General features: G+C 45.8%; 1 protein-coding gene and 1 long non-coding RNA gene across 2 annotated transcripts in view; one reads left to right on the top strand and one right to left on the bottom strand.

The window, feature by feature from the left end:
- The window catches only part of CAPN13 (calpain 13), a 64,484-nt gene that overhangs the window by 1,486 nt on the left and 43,417 nt on the right, over positions 1-19,581 (top strand). The window contains 1 exon segment of the mRNA XM_043543541.1: positions 8,578-8,829. Coding sequence (XP_043399476.1) covers positions 8,587-8,829 — 243 coding nt within the window. The 5' untranslated portion in view covers positions 8,578-8,586.
- Positions 10,693-12,479, bottom strand: LOC122465163. Its single transcript, XR_006289784.1, has 3 exons — positions 12,446-12,479; positions 11,478-11,545; positions 10,693-11,388 (listed from the first exon to the last, which is right to left on the bottom strand). It is a non-coding gene; the product is annotated as an uncharacterized LOC122465163 (long non-coding RNA).

The raw sequence follows: 19,581 nt of genomic DNA, 5'->3' as shown, positions 1-19,581 counted from the left end.
GAAGGGCAATAAAAGAGGCTGAATAGTTCAAATATGAAGTAGGAACAAAATGTTCATTCTTGCTTGCTGGCTTATTTCTACTTCGGACTCAGTGGAAAACTGCAGAAAGAGCCATTGAATAGTGAGGTATATAATATTGCACCAAAAACTATATTAAAAGAACATTAAGATTGCAAAGCCAAGCACTCTGAAGTTAGGAAATGCCAGAATGAAGGTTGCCTGTGCACCTTTAATTCAGCACCCTTGTGCATATTCATTATGAGACACTCTTTAATTACTGATTTCAGAGTAGCAGCCGTGTTAGTCTGTATTCGCAAAAAGAAAAGGAGTACTTGTGGCACCTTAGAGACTAACCAATTTATTTGAGCATAAGCTTTCGTGAGCTACAGCTCACTTCATCGAAAGTGAGCTGTAGCTCACGAAAGCTTATGCTCAAATAAATTGGTTAGTCTCTAAGGTGCCACAAGTACTCCTTTTCTTTAATTACTATGGTGAGAGATTGTGCCACACACTCCCAAAGAAACTGAGGAACCACCTGATCAGCATCCCATACAGCAAACAGGAGAAGATCAAGAATGAGCTCTCAAAACTGGAGACTTGCATACAAAAACAACCTTCCACACAAACTTCCACGTGGCTGGACTTTATAAAAATGAGACAAGCCATTTACAATGCATGCTTTACTTCTCTACAGAGTAAAAAGGACAGTAAACTATGTAAACTCCTACATGCCACAGGGGGCTACAGCAGTGGTACCCTTAACTCACCCAACAATATTGTTAATCTATTCAACCACACACTTAGCCCAGCAAAAGAGTCTGTCCTATCTTGGGGACTCTCTTTCTGCCCCACCACCCCCACAAACATGATACAGTTCTGTGGTGATCTGGAAGCCTACTTTTGCCATCTCCGACTCAAGGAATATTTTCAATACACCATTGAACAGTGCACTGACGCACAGGAACCCTCCTACCAACACTACAAGAAGAAGAATTCTGCATGGGCTCCTCCTGATGGTCAAAATGACAGACTGGACTTCTACATAGAGTGCTTCCGCAGACGTGCACAGGCTGAAATTGTGAACAAATGGCATCACTTGCCCCATAAGCTCATCCGTACAAAATGCAATGCCATCCAAAGCCTCAGAAACAACTCTGACATTATAATCAAAGGGGCTGACAAAGGAGGTGCTATAGTCATCATGAACAAGTCAGATTATGAGCAGGAGGCTGCCAGGCAACTCTCCAACACCACATTCTACTGGCCAGTATCCTCCAATCCCACTGAGGAGAACCAAAAGAAACTACACCATCTGCTCAAGAAACTCCCTGAAAAAGCACAGGAACAGATCTGTGCGGACACATTCCTAGAACCCCAACCAGGGGTATTCTATCTGCTACCCAAGGTCCATAAACCTGGAAATCCTGGACACCCCATCATCTCAGGCATTGGCACTCTTACAGCAGGATTATCTGGCTATTTGGACTCTCTCCTCAGACCCTACGCTACCAGCACTCCTAGCTATCTTCGAGACACCACCGACTTCCTGAGGAAACTACAATGCATTGATGATCTTCCTGAAAACACCATCCTGGCCACCATGGATGTAGAAGCTCTTTACACCAATATTCCACATGAGGATGGACTACAAGCTGTCAGGAACAGTATCCCTGATGAGGCCACGGCACATCTGGTGGCTGAGCTTTGTGACTTTGTCCTCACCCACAACCATTTCAGATTTGGGGACAACTTATACCTTCAAGTCAGCAGCACTGCTATGGGTACCTGCATTGGCCCCACAGTATGCCAACATCTTTATGGCTGACTTAGAACAACGCTTCCTCAGCTCTTGCCCCCTAGCGCCCATCCTCTACTTGCGCTACACTGATGACATCTGTGACGGGTTGGATCACAGAAAACCCCTTGGGAACTGCCAACTGATGTGTTGAGATGACTTCTAACCCATTTTCCCTGCCAGCTTGGGACTCTAGAAACTTGCCTTGTTTGAGCCAGACATGCTTGCCTGCTGCAAATACAGACCCAGGTCTGAACCACATCCCCCAAAAGCTGCAGACTTCACTGAAAATGGCTTAAGAAGTGTTCCCGTCTCCAACACTCAGATGTCCAGCTCCCAATGGCGTCCAAACCCCAAATAAATCCATTTTACCCTGTATAAAGCATACTCTGGGTTAATTAATAAGTATTATTAATACATACTATGTGTTAATTAATAAGTAAAAAGTTATTTTATTAAATACAAAAAGTAGGATTTAAGTGGTTCCAAGTGATAACAGACAGAACAAAGTGAATTACCAAACAAAATAAAATAAAACACGCAAGTCTATGCCTAATACTATAAAAAAGTGATTACAGATGAAACCTCACCCTCAGAGATGTTCCAGTAAGCTTCTTTACAGACTAGCCTCTTTCTTGTCTGGGTCTAGCAATCACTCATACCCCTGTGGTTACTGTCCTTTGTTCCAGTTTCTTTCAGGTATCTTTGGGGGTGGAGATGCTATCTCTTGGGCCAGCTGAAGACAAAATGGAGGGGTCTCCCAGGGGTTTAAATAGACTTTCTCTTGTGGGTGGACACCCTTCCCTCCCCCTGTGTAGAATCCCAGCTACGAGATGGAGTTTTGGAGTCACATGGGCAAGTCACATGTCCATGCATGACTCAGAACTTACAGGTAGCAGCCATGGTTCACATGCTACCTTGAACTTCCTCAAGTAAACTTCTTATGTGGATTGGAGTCTTCCAAGATCCATTGTTCATTAAGTGTTTCTTGATTGGGCACTTAATTTGCACATTCCTTTCTCAAAAAGCTTATCAAATGCTTTACTAAGGTTACTTGAAATCAAACCAGTACACAGCCAATATTCATAACTTCAAATACAAAAATGATACATGAATACAAATAGGATGAATAGATTCAGTAGATCATAACCTTTACAGAGATATGTTACATGGCATATGTAGCATAAAACATATTCCAGTTATGTCATATATACTTTCATAAGCATATTTCCATAAAGCCTTCTGGGGTGCAACGTCACAACATCTTCATCATATGGACCCACGGGAAGGAGGCCCTTGAAGAATTCCACCTGAATTTCAACACTTTCCATCCCACCATCAACCTCAGCCTGGACCATTCCACACAAGAGATCCACTTTCTGGACATTACAGTTCAAATAAGTGATGGTCACATAAACACCACCCTATACCAGAAACCTACTGACCACTATACTTACCTACATGCCTCCAGCTTCCATCCAGGACACATCACATGATCCATTGTCTATGGCAGGGGTTCCCAAACTTAGCTCGCGGCTTGTTCAGGGTAAGCCCCTGGCAGGCCATGAGATGCTTTATTTACCTGAGCGTCCGCAGATAGAGCCACTCACAGCTCCCAGTGGCTGCGGTTTGCCATTCCCGGCCAATGGGAACTGCGGGAAGAGGTGGCCTGGCTCGCACTGCTTCCCGCAGCTCCCATTGGCCAGGAATGGTAAACTGCAGCCACCAGGAGCTGCGAGCAGCCGGACCTGAGGACGCTCAGGTAAACAAAGGATCTCACGGCCTGCCAGGAGTTTACCCTGAACAAGTCGTGAACCAAGTTGGGAACCCCTGGTCTACAGCCAAGCCCTAAGATACAACCGCATTTGCTCCAATCCCTCAGACAGAGACAAACTCCTAACAAGATCTTTATCAAGCATTCTTACAACTACAATACCCACCTAGGGAAGTGAGGAAACAGATTGACAGAGCGAGACAGGTACCCAGAAGTCATCTACTTCAGGATAGGTCCAACAAGGAAAATAACAGAACTCGACTGGCCATCAAGTACAGCCCCCAGCTAAAACCTCTCCAGCACATCATCAACGATCTACAACCTATCCTGGAAAACGATCCCTCACTCTCACAGATCTTGGGAGGCAGGCCAGTCATCACTTACAGACAGCTCCCCTAGTGAAGCAAATACTCACCAGCAACTACACACCACACCACACCACAGAAACACTAACCCAGGAACCAATCCCTGTAACAAACACTGTTGCCTACTGTGTCCCCATATCTACTCTAGCGACACCATCAAAGGACCCAACCACATCAGCCACACCATCAGGGGCTCATTCACCTACACATCTACCAATGTGGTATATGCCATCAAGGCCAGCAACGCCCCTCTGCAATGTACATTGGCCGAATTGGACAGTCTCTACATAAAAGAATAAATGGACACAAATCAGACATCAGGAATGGTAACATAGAAAAGCCACTAGGAGAACGTTTCAATCTCCCTGGACATTCTATAACAGATTTAAAAGTAGCCATATTTCAACAAAATAACTTCAAAAACGGACTTCAAACAGAAATAGCAGAGCTATGATTCATTTGCAAACTTAACACCATTAATTTGGGCTTGAACAGGGACTGGGAGTGGCTGGCTCACTACAAAAGCAATTTCCCCTCTCTTGCTATTGACACCTCCTCATCAATTATTGGGAGTGGCCCACATCCCCCCTGATTGAATTGGCCTTGTCAGCACTGGTTCTCCACTTGTAAGGTAACTCCCTTCTCTTTGTGTGCCAGTGTATTTATGCCTGTATCTGTAATTTTCACTCCATGCATCTGAAGAAGTGAGTTTTTCACCCAAGAAAACTTATGCCCAAATAAATCTGTTACTCTTCAAGGTGCCACTGGACTCCTCAGTGTTTTTGTGGATACAGACTAACATGGCTACCCCTCTGATCTTTAATTACATAATCACTTCTTACATTTTCATAGCACCCCTGCCTATCTGACTTACCTCTTCTAGATAGCATTGTCTTCCCCTGTGATGAAAGGGGAGACAATCTGTGGTTGTCCATGATAGAGGGTGTTTCAGGATCTTCACAGTGCCATGCTTTGCTCCCTCCAAACACAGACGTTGGTTTGAAGAAACCTTCTAATGCTCACAGAGTGAAATTCCTCGTTGTGGAGGGGTCCAGCATAAGGGGAACGCAACACACTCAAGTCGCATTTAAACCCCAAGAGCCTGATTCACCCTTGCCCTGCACCTTGCATAGTCTTTCACATTAGTGGAAAGCAATTGTAAGAAGCTGCCAGATCAAAATGGTATATTTTTGTGCCCCCTCTGCACAGGTGTAAATAACTATGCACAGTGCAAGGCAATAAAATATCAGGGTCTGAGTGTCTGATCCTATGCATTGAAGTTAAGGGGAGCTGCACCATTGACTTCAATGGGTGCAGGATTGAGTCCTGCCAGTTTAAGCGGAACCCACATCGTTCATGGGCCTTGTGTAGGCTCTCTTTCAGGGGTGAATTTCAGCCAGACAGAGCAATATCTTGTATGTCTGCGCATGTGCATATCCAAGCATGATTCCTGAAAAGCTGATGAAGTTATTCTGCAGGAGGAAGGTAGTTTATCTGCCTTATCTTCTACTGCCAGTTGCTAAATTATTCCCAGTGTGTTAAACAATGTAATTAAACACATACACACACACTAAAAACCCTTGTTATCAATCAGAAGAGAGAGAGAGAGCGTGCGTCAGTCCCAGCCTTCAAGCTCTGTTAGTTTTAATTTGAGTTGTGGAATTAGTAATCAGTTTTGCTGGAACACTGTTGCGGGAAATAGATCTTAGCATGCACAAGGCCTAGGTACCGTTTCAAATGAGTATTTGTTAAGGAGAAACCATTCCCTGTCGTGTTATGGTACATTACATGAGATTTATTTCCATTGTATTGAAAAATGCAAGTCAAAAAGGAATGTTCTTTCTCTGTCAGCTGAGAGCTATTTCTGAATTTCATCTGATTTCTTTGAAATGAAATTGCTTTTTTAAATTAAATAACAAGACAAGACACTCCTGGTCTTTCCAGGGGATTGTTAAAGGTCCTAAGAGGAAAGGACTTTAACTACACAGAAGGGCAATAATACTCTATAAAACAGTGGTTCTTAACCTTTACTGCAGCCTGCATCCCTTTGGTTCTCAAAATATGTTCTTGCACTCCTTGTCAAAAACTGTTGAAGTAGGTCAGTTCTTTAAACCTAGATATATTTTTGTTTGTATATTACAGTAATCGTTAAATGTATAATGTTAATAAATACATAGATTTGATGAAACAAAGTAGTTGTACTTACGTGTCTGTGCTTAATTTGTGTTTTCGATGATTTACCTTCTAAAAAATCTGGCATGTCTGGCACCCCCAGAAAGGGCATCTCGTACCCCAAGGAGTGCGTGCACCCCAGGTTAAGAACCACTGCTATAAAACATGGGGAAGCTATATTAGCCGTTTCAGTGAATCTAAATGAAGTTTTTAATAATCCTGTGTGAAATGTTCACAACAAAACCAGAAGCCAGGCTCTCATCTGAATATTAGTGCTTCTGCTCTCCTTACCCAATGTTGGAGGCATATTGACCAATAGAGATGATCATCTGATAACAGAAGTATCTTTCATCTAGCAGAAAAGGCATAACAAGATCCAGGAGTTGGAAGCCAAAGCCAGACAAATTCAGATTAGAAGTAAGGTGCAGCTTTTTCACAGTGTGGGTAATTAACCACTGGAACAATTTACCAAGGGAGATGGTAGATTCTCTGTCACCTGAAGTCTTTAAATCAACCCTGGATGCCTTTCTAAAATATATTCTATAGCTCTAACAGAAGTGCCAGGCATTGTGCAGGAATCACTTGGGTGAGGCTGTTTGGCCTGTGTTATGCAGGACACCAGACTAGATAATCACAGTGGTCCTTTTTTTACCTCAAAATCGATGAATCATCTGCCCAAAGTGGCCAGTGGGCTTAAAAAACAAAATACTGTGAATGAAGATGGCTGGAATGGAATTCGAGGGAAGGTGGGTTGTGTTTGTTGGAAGGGATAGGACTCAAAGGAACGTTCGGTACTTTTAGAGAAGGGTGATATGGCTTAGGTTAAAACCAGAACTACACTGGGGTTAAAATGTGACTCAGAAATGTGTGGCTTGGGATAACAAAGCTCTTGAGAGCCTTTGTGAAGCAAGGGGGCTCTCAGAAGGTTTTATTCCTCTGAATGAGTGTTTTTTCAGTAACAGAAGGCCCCAGGTGAGAGAGCACATATATCCATGTGTGAATGCATGTGTGTGTCCACATGTGGCTTTGGGAAGGCCATGAGACCAGTACAAAAAAAAATCCTCACACTCCCCTTTTGTGCAGAATAACTAAGTCAGGAACCAGTTGCTCTTTAAAACTCTGGGGCTCTGGCAAAGCCTGGGAGTCTTTGAAACCTCTGCTCCTCTCCCTCCTCATCTCATGGCCGGATCAGGAATGGGGCTGGAAAATGACACAGAAGGCCCGGGAGGACACTTGTTTGTCTGAGCTCCCATATCTGTGGATTCAGGGCTGTTCTTCTGAGGTGGCCCTCAACCCTTCTTCTCTATCATTCCTGACTGTGGGTGATGCTTTCATGAGCTGTTCTACTACTGTGCTCTTTGACAACCCTAAGGGGGAAGGGGGCCACAGCAAGAGTCACGTCAACTTGACTTCTTCACCAGCAGCAGTGCTGGGTGCTGTGTCAGGCCAGAAGTAGACAGAATCTCTCCACCTAGCGTCAGGACTAGTCCTTTGCATGCATCTGGCACATGACTGCAACCAATGAGGAGTCTCACCCAGCTGTGTGAGGAAGCACTTTTCCCAACTGACAGCTGCTCTTGTGCAGAAGGAAAGGCATTCCTAGTTGAGATAGAGCTAAACAACTTGAGAACACCCCCAAATCTGGGCAGGGCAGTGGGTTTCCAAATCTGGATATGACTCTAAACTTCTCAGCTAAGCCCTAACTCAGCTCTCCAATTGAATCAATGGATCTAAATCCCTCCAACTTTGGAAGGTGTGGATGAAATGCAGATTTCAATTTAGGGCGGGATTTTTGCCTCCTAGTTATTTGAGAAATTGATCCTAAGACAAAGCCATCCCTGAAAGTCTTTCCATTAACACCAACGGACTTTGCACCAGACCCCGAGACAGGGCAATGGCTGGAGGGGGTGTTTGTTTTGGTTAGCGCTCTCAGCAGCTCAGTGAGTGGTGGAGCCGTATGCATCTGAATGTGGACTATGCCACCAAGCATTCAAAAATGAGTCCAAGGAGCTCAGAAAATAAAAGTAAACTCCCACAAAAATACACAATGCACAAAAGTAATCAACAGCTGAGACTGTTTTTTGGGCCCACTACAAATGTCTTAGGTTACCATAGCTTCTTCTGTAACACCCTCCCAACAGCAACATTCCCTTCCCTCCCTTGTTGTCCGTCCACCCCACCCCATGTTCTATTATATTACCTATATAGTAGTGCAGTGTTTCCCAGACAGTTTGCTCAGGAAGACTTATAATTGAATCTGAAGCAATGGCAGTGCTGGTTTAAGATAAACCTGGTGGCATTTTTACCACTTCTCTTTCCCCAGGCATTTCCAGCTAGGAAGGATTTTGTCACGACTACCTCCTTCTGTGAGTAGCTGCTCCAGAATCCTGTCTGGGCACTCCCTGTGTGCTTGGAAGGCAGTGTTTCAGAAGTGGCCATTAACAATGGCTGACACTTTTTCTCCTTCACAGGATAGAGGCATGATGATGCCTGCCCCTAGCCCGTATCAGAAGCTAGAACGAGGCTGGCAAACCAAGGGGAGGATTGGAAGCCTTCAGAGCCCACAGAAATTTAACAATCAGGATTTCACCCTCCTGAGAGAGTACTGCCTGAGCCGAGGCCTGCTGTTTGAAGATGACACCTTCCCAGCACATGTCAGTTCCATTGGTCCCAATCTGCTCTCAGCAGACAAGCTGAGCCACCTACAGTGGAAAAGACCAACGGTGAGTTCCTCCTGATGGCTTTCAATTGCGAAGCTGATTTCCTGGGTGTAAAAAGACAACAGCTTTGATTTATCTCATGGCTGTTAGCTACCTCCCTCTGTGGAGGGCTGTGCCCAGCTATGCTGACTCGAGGGAAGCACTGGGAAGCATTGCGTCTTACGGACAGACCAAGGCTCCCAGGCCTGTGGGGGAGGGCGCCTGGTGTTACGTCTCCATTAGAGGGTGAGGGGGTGAAACGTGTGCTTCTCCACTGGCCAGCGCATGGGGGCAATGAGCAGGCGAGCACAGGGACTGAGATCACAGCCAGCCCTTGTGAAAGGGCACTAAGGGACGGTGTTCCTGGTATGTGTCCACTCACATTACACCTGTGCGGGGATCAGCCACAATCCTGCCCTTAGCCTGAACCACTTAATTACAAGTATTTGTCCCAAAGCCCCATGGGATGGTGACCTGCCATCCTTTCAATTTATACCACAACCTCCTCTCGGCCCCGAAAACCTTCCTGCCTGCTTTTAAATTAGTAGACGTCAATAGAAATCATTTAAGCTGAAGTTTTCATTTATTTAGGGTTTTTTTAAGTGTATCAGATCAGATCCTCAGCTGATGCAAATTGATGTGGCTCCACTGACTTCCGCTGAGTGACCCTTGATTACATCAGCTGAGATCTGGCCCATTCTCTCACTTTTAAGGCACAGATTCAGATCATTGGTCAGCTTGCACTGTCATTCCCTAAAATCTTGAGGGAAAGCTTTGCAATCAGCCCTAGTTCTGCAAAGCCACGGGGCCAAATTCTGGTTACAACTCCACTGAAGTCATAGGGCCAGATGTAGGGAATGGTGTAAATTAGACCCTCCCCTTTTCCTCTAACCTAGATATCTATGCGCTCAGGCTCTCTTCAAGCCTACTTCTGCTTCTCCTACAGATGGGTAAGGGAGTCACCGGGGTTGTACCGGGGTCTGACACTGACAACACTTTTTAGGATTTGGTCCCGAGTATCACAGACTGTAGAAATGGAAACAGCCTGTTCTCCATTCCTATCCCCAAGCCAATTGCAGGATTGCCCCTAGCGCCCATTTTCTAGTGGTTTGTCCAGCCTGCTTTTTAAAAAGTCCCAAGCAATGGGACCTTTACCACTTCCCCAGGCAGGACTAGTGTACAACTGAACACATCTTTCTGTCACCCAGTAGAGCTGCACCTCTTGCAGCAAATTTGTCCCATGACTGTATTTCAGAGGTGGGCAAACTACGGCCCGCGGGCCACATCCGGCCCGTGGGACTGTCCTGCCCAGCCCCTGAGCTCCTGGCCCAGGAGGTTTGCCCCCCTATCCCCCCCCGTTCCCCCTCCCATGTAGTTATGATGCTGCACGGGCAGCGGGGCTACGAGTTCCTGCCACTCTGAGCTGCATGGTAAGGGGGCGGTGGCAGCGTGCGTGTGCGGCGGTGGGGGGGTTGGGTAGAGGGTCCCAGGGGGCAGACAGGGAGCGGTTAGGGGCGGGGGGTCCTGGGGGCAGTCAGGGGACAGGGAGCAGGGGGCGGTTGGATGGGGCAGAGGTTCTGGGGCAGTCAGAGGTCGGGGGGGGGGGGGTTGGATAGGGTGTGGGAGTCCCGGGGGGCCTGTCAGGGGGTGGGGGTGTGGATAGGGTTTGGGGCAGTCAGGAGACAGGGAGCGGGGGGGGTTGGATAGGGGGTGGGGTCCCAGGGGGGCGGTTTGGGGTGGGGGGTCCCAGGAGGGGGAAGTTAGGGGACAAGGAGCAGGGGGGGTTGAATGGGTCAGGGAGTGTGAAGTGGGAGGGGGCGAATAGGGGGCGGGAGTCAGGCTGTTTGGGGAGGCCCAGCCTTCCCTACCCAGCCCTCCATACAGTTTCGCACCCCGATGTGGCCCTCGGGCCAAAAAGTTTGTCCACCCCTGCTGTATTTTCTCAACCACTTTTCTTAGCTCCCCCTGACATTTAATTTCTGGTTAGAAATCTGACGGCAAAGAAAAATAGCACCTTGGTCCTATTCTTCTCTCCTCATTCTGCATCTTCTGAGTCACATAGTATCTGGTTATTTAAGTGACAGATCGTTTTTACTGCTGTCAGTGTTCCAGATCCAATGTAGGAGCTGAGGAGCAAGCTGCCTTCTATTTTACCCTGTGCATCATCAAGAGTATTGCCAATTACATTCAGAGTCTGGGATCTTCATATCTGGTGCTAATGTGCAAAGCAGAAAGAAAACAGCTTGATTTTCAGACACCAGGCAGTGGTGACAGTTAGAGAAAACTTGTTTTGACTTGTAAAGTGAACCAGTTTGATATAGGAGTCCTTGAGGGGGAATAGATTGGGAGCACCACGATGTCATTTTTATTGTTGCTTTTCTTGATTGTGTAGTAGCTGCACTTGAACAGTAGCTGTGAAGATTAAGGGCCATGTTTTCAGACCCAGCCTCTGGTTTTGTGCCCACAGAGAGGTGTGTGCTGTTATTTGCACCTGCAAAACTGTGTGTTCACATGTTCTGCATGTGCAATTTCAAGCACTGTTATTATAGCTAGGGGTGATTAATACTGAAGTAGGCAGGGATCCTGTGGGAAAAATAGTATGTGATTATCTCATTACAGACTCTCTCATAATTACAGCTGGACGAAAAAAATTGGATGAATATTTTATTCACCAAAAACGTTGTTTCAGATTAACCAAAATTATGAACCAATTCATGTTGAATTTGGCAAATAGTTTTGGCTGAAAAAATAAAAAATAAATTTAAAAAAGTTGGAATATTTCATTTTTAAATGAAACATTTTGTTTTTTTCATTTTCAGACAATGTTTCATTTTGAAATTTGCCTAAATGTAATTGAAAAGAAATGGGATCCCTCCCACAAAATCATTTCGGTAAAACAAAAGAATGTTGTTCAACACCAAATTAATGTTGGGGGAGGGTTCATTTTGAAAAAAAAAAAAAAAAAAGAAGGAGAAGAAGTTATTTTAGGTTAATCCAAAACAAAATTTTTGTTTTGGTTTGTTTTGGTTCAGGCAAATTCAGTTATTTGCACAGCCCTAAGTATAATTCACATGCACAAAGAGGCTGTCATGGTTCCTTCCCCACTCTGAACTCTAGGGTACAGATGTGGGGACCTGCATGAAAACCTCCTAAGCTTACTTTTACCAGCTTAGGTTAAAACTTCCCCAAGGTACAAACTATTTTACCCTTTGCCCTTGGACTTCCACTGCCACCACCAAACTTTATCTGGGTTCCTGAGAAAACATTGTTTGGAAACGTCTTTCCCCCCAAAATCCTCCCAACCCTTGCACCCCACTTCCTGGGGAAGGTTTGGTAAAAATCCTCATCGATTTGCATAGGTGACCACAGACCCAAACCCTTAGATCTTAGAACAATGAAAAAGCATTCAGTTTTCTTACAAGAAGACTTTTAATAGAAGTAAAAAAGAATCACCTCTGTAAAATCAGGATGGTAAATACCTTACAGGGGTAATTAGATTCAAAACATAGAGAATCCCTCTAGGCAAAACCTTAAGTTACAAAAAAGACACAGACAGGAGTATTCATTCTATTCAGCACAGCTATTTTCTCAGCCATTTAAAGAAATCATAATCTAACACATACCTAGCTAGATTACTTACTAAGTTCTAAGACTCCATTCCTGTTCTATCCCCGGCAAAAGCATCACACAGACAGACACAGACCCTTTGTTTTATTCCCTCCTCCCAGCTTTTGAAAGTATCTTGTCTCCTCATTGGTCATTTTGGTCAGGTGCCAGTGAGGTTACCTTTAACTTCTTAACCCTTTACAGGTGAAAGGATTTTTCCTCTGTCCAGGAGGGATTTTAAAGGTGATTACCCTTCCCTTTATATTTATGACAGAGGCTAAATCAAGATTGCACAGGCAACCTTAATTCTGGCATTTTCTGATTTCTGAGTGTTTGACTTTGCAATCTTAAAAACATTCTTTTACTGTAGAGCAGGGATCGGCAATCTTTGGCACATGGCCTGCCAGGGTAAGCCCCCTGGTGGGCCAGGCCGGTTTGTTTACCTGCTGCGTCCACAGGTTCAGACAATTGCGGCTTCCACTGTCCACGGTTCACCGTCCCAGGCCAATGGGGGCTGTGGGAAGGGCAGCCAGCACATCCCTCGGGCCGCGCCGCTGCCTGGAGCGGCGATCTGCAGCCAGTGGGAGCCGTGATCGGCCGAACCTGCGGATGCAGCAGGTAAACAAACTGGCCTGGCCACCAGGGGGCTTACCCTGGTGGGCAGCGTGCCAAAGGCTGCCGATCCCTGATGGAGAGAGAGAGAGTGAGTGAGTGTGTGTGTGTGTGTGTGTAATCATTATACTGCAGTAGTGCCAGGATGCTGCAATAGAGATCAAGATCGCACTGTGCTAGGCACGGCACAAACATCTCACTCAAGTCCATCCTTGCCAGGAAGAGTATGCAATCTGAATGGAGAAGCCAGACAAGGGTGGGTAGAGAAACTGAAGCACAGCGAGGTGAACTGACTTGCCCAAGGACACACAGTGAGTCAGTTGCAGAGCCAGAAAAGAACCCATGTCTCCTGACTCTCAGGCTGATCTTCTATTCACTGAAGCATGCTGCCTCTCTATTAGTTTGTATCACTTGTATTGTAGCCAACTCTTGAGGCCGCATTCAGAATCAGGGCCCTCCTGTGCTAGGCATTGTGCAAACACATTTAAAGACAATCCTTGCCCCGAAAGAGCAATCTAATGGTCAGATTCAGGGCTGGCCTTACGATGAAGTGAACTGAGGCAGCTGCCTCAGGTGCCAGACTGGGGGGGGTGCCACTAGGACCCAGAGTACAGAAAATTGTGTCTGCTGCTGGTGCATATGTATTCTCTCTGCTCTAGATGCACAGAGATGGTGGAGCGCTGTGCTGGAGGAAGGAGGGCACAAGAGACATAACAGGCAGGCAGGAGAAAAGGTGAGAGGGAATAACAGAAAGCAGCAGGAGCTGCAGGGAGAGAGAGGAGAAGCCGCTTATGTACCTCTCTGGCACCCTCAGGAGCCTGGACTGATTAACACCAGCTTCTCAGGGAGCTTCCTGTTTCCTGCTGCTTCCCTGAACCCACTTGCGGAGAACAGGCAGTCAACTGAAGTAGTAGGAGCCAGTTAGGCCCTTAAGACGCTGATATCTTCCCTTACTCAAGCCCTGCTACCAGCCTGCTTATTTGTCCCCTTCAATTGAGTGTTGAGAGCCACTATAGCTGGCACAGAACAGAAGTCCTGAGTGAAAGAAGAAAACGCCCCTCTGGGGCAGCATTCAGAAAAAGAAAGAGAGCAAAGGAAGCTTTTCTATCTAAGCAGGAAGGAGCTCTCCTGAGATACATAGACACAAATATTCACGGTGAGCCTTCAAAGTTTTGGCCCAAGCGAGGGGGCATGGGGGCGTCGTTTGAGCTCCCTGCCTCAGGTGCCAAAATGTTGTGGGCCGGCCCTGGTCAGATTAACTCAGGGTGAGTAGCACCTTACTCCACATGCAGTCCCACGTTCACGAAGAAAGGCGCCAGGCAGCATTAGTTAGGGCTTTGGAGTTTGGCCCTACTGTGAGATAAGACCCAGCAAATGGGTGGAAGGGTTGTCTTGGTGGCTCAGGGTGGCAGTGAGAGACGTATGTGGTTATCAGTACTAGCTCTGTGGTGATAAGTAGGTTTCAGGTTAAAAGGATCATTTAAAATGGGTGACTCAGGTTTTCTCTGGTCACACCAGCCCAGCCTCCAGATGGTGCCTGTGGCCCTCTGGGAACAAAGACGCCTATGGGACTTCTCTCCCGTAGCCTGCCTCCCTGTGCCAGAGGACTCTTGCAAGGGGGGAGGTAGGTCCAAGTGGGAACGAGTCACTCCTTGGCATGTAACACAGAGCAAACCCCCAGGCTGGAGGCTGACCTGGACAAAGACTGCTGACTGAGAACCGGGGCAGAGGTGCTGCATTGTGGGCATGGCAACACACCCAGGTCTCACTGATCCCTGGCTAACTGCTGCTGCTATGCTGAGCACTCTGGGGGTTGGGCCCAGCCCTGCTGCCTGAACCATGTAGCCTCTTGGTTTAAGTTACTGATGACTTGTTTCGCTCGTTGTGTATACAGGGCTTACCACAGCATTAGCTTTCCCAACCTCTTCCTAAATAAAGTGCCACCTTCGTTAAGAAACACTCTGCCCGTTAATTTTTTTTTTATTATTATTATTATTACTATCAGCATTCTGCACCGGGCACAGATATAATTTATTTCCTGGAATTTCCAGGTTGAGGCCTCAGCGGCTAGCTACATTCACACCCAGAGACCACTTCTACCATGGCCACAGTTCTAGTTCCTGTAAAGTCAGATTGGGGCTACAAATAATGAAGCCGGCAATATTAATGTTCACAATCCCTACGACCATCTAGCAGCGTGCCTGTAGCTTTTGGGGGGCATTTATCCAGGCACAAAAGCAAAGACTGGTTTGAAGCCACCTTAAAAATGTGGCCCTAATACTGCTGCACGATAACCCGAAGAAATAAAATACCCACCACGTCCTCCCCACCGCCATGCACAAAAGAAGAATTCAGGAATTCTGAGTCTAATTTGAGATGCCCCACGCTCCTGGGAAATAAACAGTGACAAGGACTGCAGCTACTAGGTGCTACCTGTCATTCAGTCACCCTACAGGGCTGCCTTCTGGTGCGAGCAGAGGCTGCTGGACTGTTCCTAGCTTGGGTATTTTTTGGAGGGTCACAAAGGTGTGGAGCCGTAAGATCCTACTCAGTATTTTCATGTGCCTGAAATAACAGCTCGATGATGTGGAAACAGCATGTCCACCTTGTGATTTTTTCACACAAGAGGCATCTTTGCCTATTCAAGCTGATTGAATCAGACTGAGATTTCGGACTCAGTTGATCTCTGGACTGAGGAAGCCACATGATGGATTTGTCTATGCTCAGAATTTTTGCCAGAATAGCTATACTGGCAAAACTCTCCTACCATAGATGCGGTTATACTGGTATAAGTGTTTTGTGGGTATAGCTTATTCCTCTAGCCTTGGCTGCCTGTCCATAAAGAAAAATGGGGTACAGCCAAAAAAATCACATTGGAGACTCTAGATTTGGAACAAAAACAAAAGTGAAGAGTTGATGTATTTAAATACCTCTGTATTAGTGGGTTGCATATCTCACTGACCTCTCTGCTTACTAAATAGGAGTGTAATCTATGTAGTGAACTCCCACAGCTAACACAAGTACAGGATTTAAGACCTCTTCTAAGAGCTGAAGCTATGTTCTGACACAAGCTTACATGTGTGGTTGATGTGTTGTCATTAGACTTTGATTAATAACACTATATTTACTCACTCTGTTTGCTGTTTTCAATCTTTTTGGACCTTGAACTGAGCAATCCAAACAGCCAGGTAAATATCTATGTGGAGGAGGGGGGTGGGCAGAGTCTTATTTTGTTTCTGTGGTTATTTGGCAGTAATTCTTTCTACAACATACCCGCTCTCTGGTACTTACTTTAATATCTGAGCACCTCCCAATCTTTGTCCTGTGAGCTAGGGAAGTACTGTTATTCCCCTCTTGCCGTTCTTTTTTGGGAAACTGACTCACTCTCGATCTGAATATTAAGTGACTTGCCAGAGTTTACACAGAGCCTGCAATGAGCAGGGTCTCCCAAGTCCCAGGCTAGCATGCGAACTACCAAATTCTTCCCCGGCTAAGTGGCTGCTCTCTAGGCTTATTCCAAGATAGCGATTAGTAGTAGTAATTTATTATATATTGCAGCATTGGTCTGCATGGCACTTTATAAACATAGTGGTAGACAAGGACCCTGCCCCAAGGAGTTTACGATCTCAGAGCCATTTACAATGGTCTAAATCCAGAGTAACTCTATTAAAGGCAATGATCTTACTCTGGATTAACATCCTTGTAGCTAAGAGGAGAATTTGGCCTTCCATCAATACAATGACTCCAAAGGACTTTGGCTCAAGCCCTTGACCCAGCAGCGCAATGAAGAACAACAACAGAGGTTCATAGAACCATAGAAGATTAGGGATGGAAGAGACCTCCGGAAGTCATCTAGTCCGATCCCTTGCTCAAAGCAGGATCAACCCCAAATAAATCATCCCAGCCAGGGCATTGTCAAGCCGGGCCTTAAAAACCTCTAAGGATGGAGATTCCACCACCTCCCTAGGTAACCCATTCCAGTGCTTCACCACCCTCCTAGTGAAATAGTTTTTCCTAATGTCCAACCTAGACCTCCTCCACTACAATTTGAGACCATTGGTCCTTGTTCTGTCATCTGCCACCATTGAGAACAGCCTAGCTCCATCCTCTTTGGAACCCCCTTTCAGGTAGTTGAAGGCTGCTATCATATCCCCCCTCACTCTTCTCTGCTGCAGACTAAACAAGACCAGTTCCCTGAGCCTCTCCTCATAAATCATGTGCCCCAGCCCCCTAATAATTTTCATTGTCCTCCGCTGGACTCTCTCCAATTTGTCCACATCCTTTCTGTAGTGGGGGGCCCAAAACTGGATGCAATACTCCAGATGTGGCCTCACCAGTGTTGAATAGAGGGGAATAATCACTTCCCTCAATCTGCTGGCAATGCTCCTACTAAAGCAGCCCAATATGCCGTTCACCTTCTTGGCAACAAGGGCACAGTGTTGACTCATATCCAGCTTCTCATCCACTATAATCCCCAGGTCTTTTTCTGCAGAACTGCCGCATAGCCAGTTGGTCCCCAGCCTGTAGCAGTGCATGGGATTCTTCCGTCCTAAGTGCAGGTTGATGGGAAGCTGAGTTGGAAATAGAAGGGAAAGATGTAACAGTAAACAAAGGAAACTGGTCTTAGGGGAGTCTAAAGTATTCTGGAAGAGTTGAGGAATGACCCTTTTCACAACTCTTCCACAGCATCCTTTGGATGTGTTTGCATAGGAGATAGATCTGTGTTCCTCTCTTTGCACCGCTGGTGATCATTTGCATGGTGTTTGTCTCTGGAGTTATTTTCTTGTTCCCATCTGGCTTAGCATCATAATAATGTAGCTACAGCTGCACATGAGGAGATGGAAGGAGATACCCAGTTTAGCCTATAAAATCCAGATAGGAGGAGCAGCTGCTCTGCAGACCCTGAATTTATCTGGACTGAGGACTTTGGGAGTCAATATAAAACTCAGGTGGAGTGCAAAGATAAGGAGCAGAGGGTGAACACTACTAGTGCAAGTACCACAAGAAGTATGAATGGAGTTACTGTTGATGAGTGGATCCAAACCTCCCTACATCCCTATTTCAACAGTCAACCAACCACTCATCCTAGTTACATACACTCATCATCACTGTATTTAAAAATATCTGTGTAGCTTCAGCATTTCTTGTGCTGGTGGATTGTGACGTCTGTGTGGTTTGCTTGGAAATGATTGTGTGCCTTGCCACATTTTGCAATAATCTTTCTGATACTGTCAGTTTCACTTTAGCCCCCAAGAAAGCTCCACTCTGGCTTTACTCGGAATTGCTAACTCTGTCATCACAACCTCACTCTCAGGTTTTGACCTCTGGGGACACAGTTGCGAGCTGAAAGAGGCTGCTATTATTCCAAAGGGAAGCATCAGTTTCCTCTCCGAGGTCCATTATGAGCACCTGCTTTGCTGCTGTTGATAGACTCTCACTAACCTTGCAAAGCTAATGCACCAGAGGTCTCTCTACTTCTCTATTCAGTCTTCCCTTCCTCCTACATGTAGCTTTTCTAAAACACCTATGAGAATAGCACAAAATCCGTACCCCACCCATCTATGGTACTTATAAGCCCTTTATTAACATATTGTTTGAGAGCCTCACAATCTTTCATGCATTTATTTTCCTGACTCCCTCTGGGGAGTGCTGATTCCCCACTTTACAGATGGGGTACTCAGGCACAAAGAGACTAAGTGACTTGAACAAGGAGACATGGGAAGTCTGTGGCAGAACAGAGAATTGAATCCAGGTTTCTGAGTCCCTGGGTAGTACCCTAACCACTAGACCATCCTGCCTCTCCTACACCATGCACCGGTAGGTGTAACACCATAACTGTGAAGGGAGGTGAGGACATATACTGTAACTCAAGCACCCTGGAAGAAGTGATCTCTTCTGTTTATGCAATATTCTAAGTTAGATTCCTAGAGAGCATACCAAATTGGAGTTAAAGCTGAATCAGTGTTGGGTGGGTTTTATTTTTAGAGTATTTTTTTTGCTTTTGTTTATTTTGTGCGACATTTACTAACCCATCTACAAACATGACTAAGGCATGTAGGTTGGGCTGTTTTCGTACAGTGTCTTTGTTTGGATAGAGAATTACTGGTTGTCTCTGAGCGAGAAGCATCCCTAATAAGTCAGCTGAATTCTCACTTGAGACCCAAGTATTCTGACATCTCAGTGGGCTGCACTGAAATCTGCTGCTAAATCCAATGGGTCAGTTTCAGAGTGAATCTCCATAACATGCTCATATCATCTCTAGTCTTCTCGTGGGCTTTCTGGCTCCAGTGTTAGTGTAAGCTCTGCTACTGTACTCTCCAACAACACTCAGTCCATTTCATTGGAACCAAAGAAAAGGCTTTCCAGCAGTTTCATACCCATATCTATACCTGTTTATTTCACTTGCTTGTATGTGGTGTACAAGCAATGATCTGTAACAAATCCCAAAGCTGCCTAGACTCCACAATTAGGATTATGCCGCCACGCCACGGCCCCTCATGGCAAAAATGGGGAAGGGGGAAACAATACAATGGTTATAACTTATGGTTATTTTTAATT

The sequence above is a fragment of the Chelonia mydas genome, chromosome 3 (genome assembly GCF_015237465.2).
Source record: "Chelonia mydas isolate rCheMyd1 chromosome 3, rCheMyd1.pri.v2, whole genome shotgun sequence".
In the NCBI taxonomy this organism is placed as follows: Eukaryota; Metazoa; Chordata; order Testudines; family Cheloniidae; genus Chelonia; species Chelonia mydas.
Note: the sequence above shows the minus strand (reverse complement) of the source record. Positions and strands in the feature narration are given on the sequence as shown.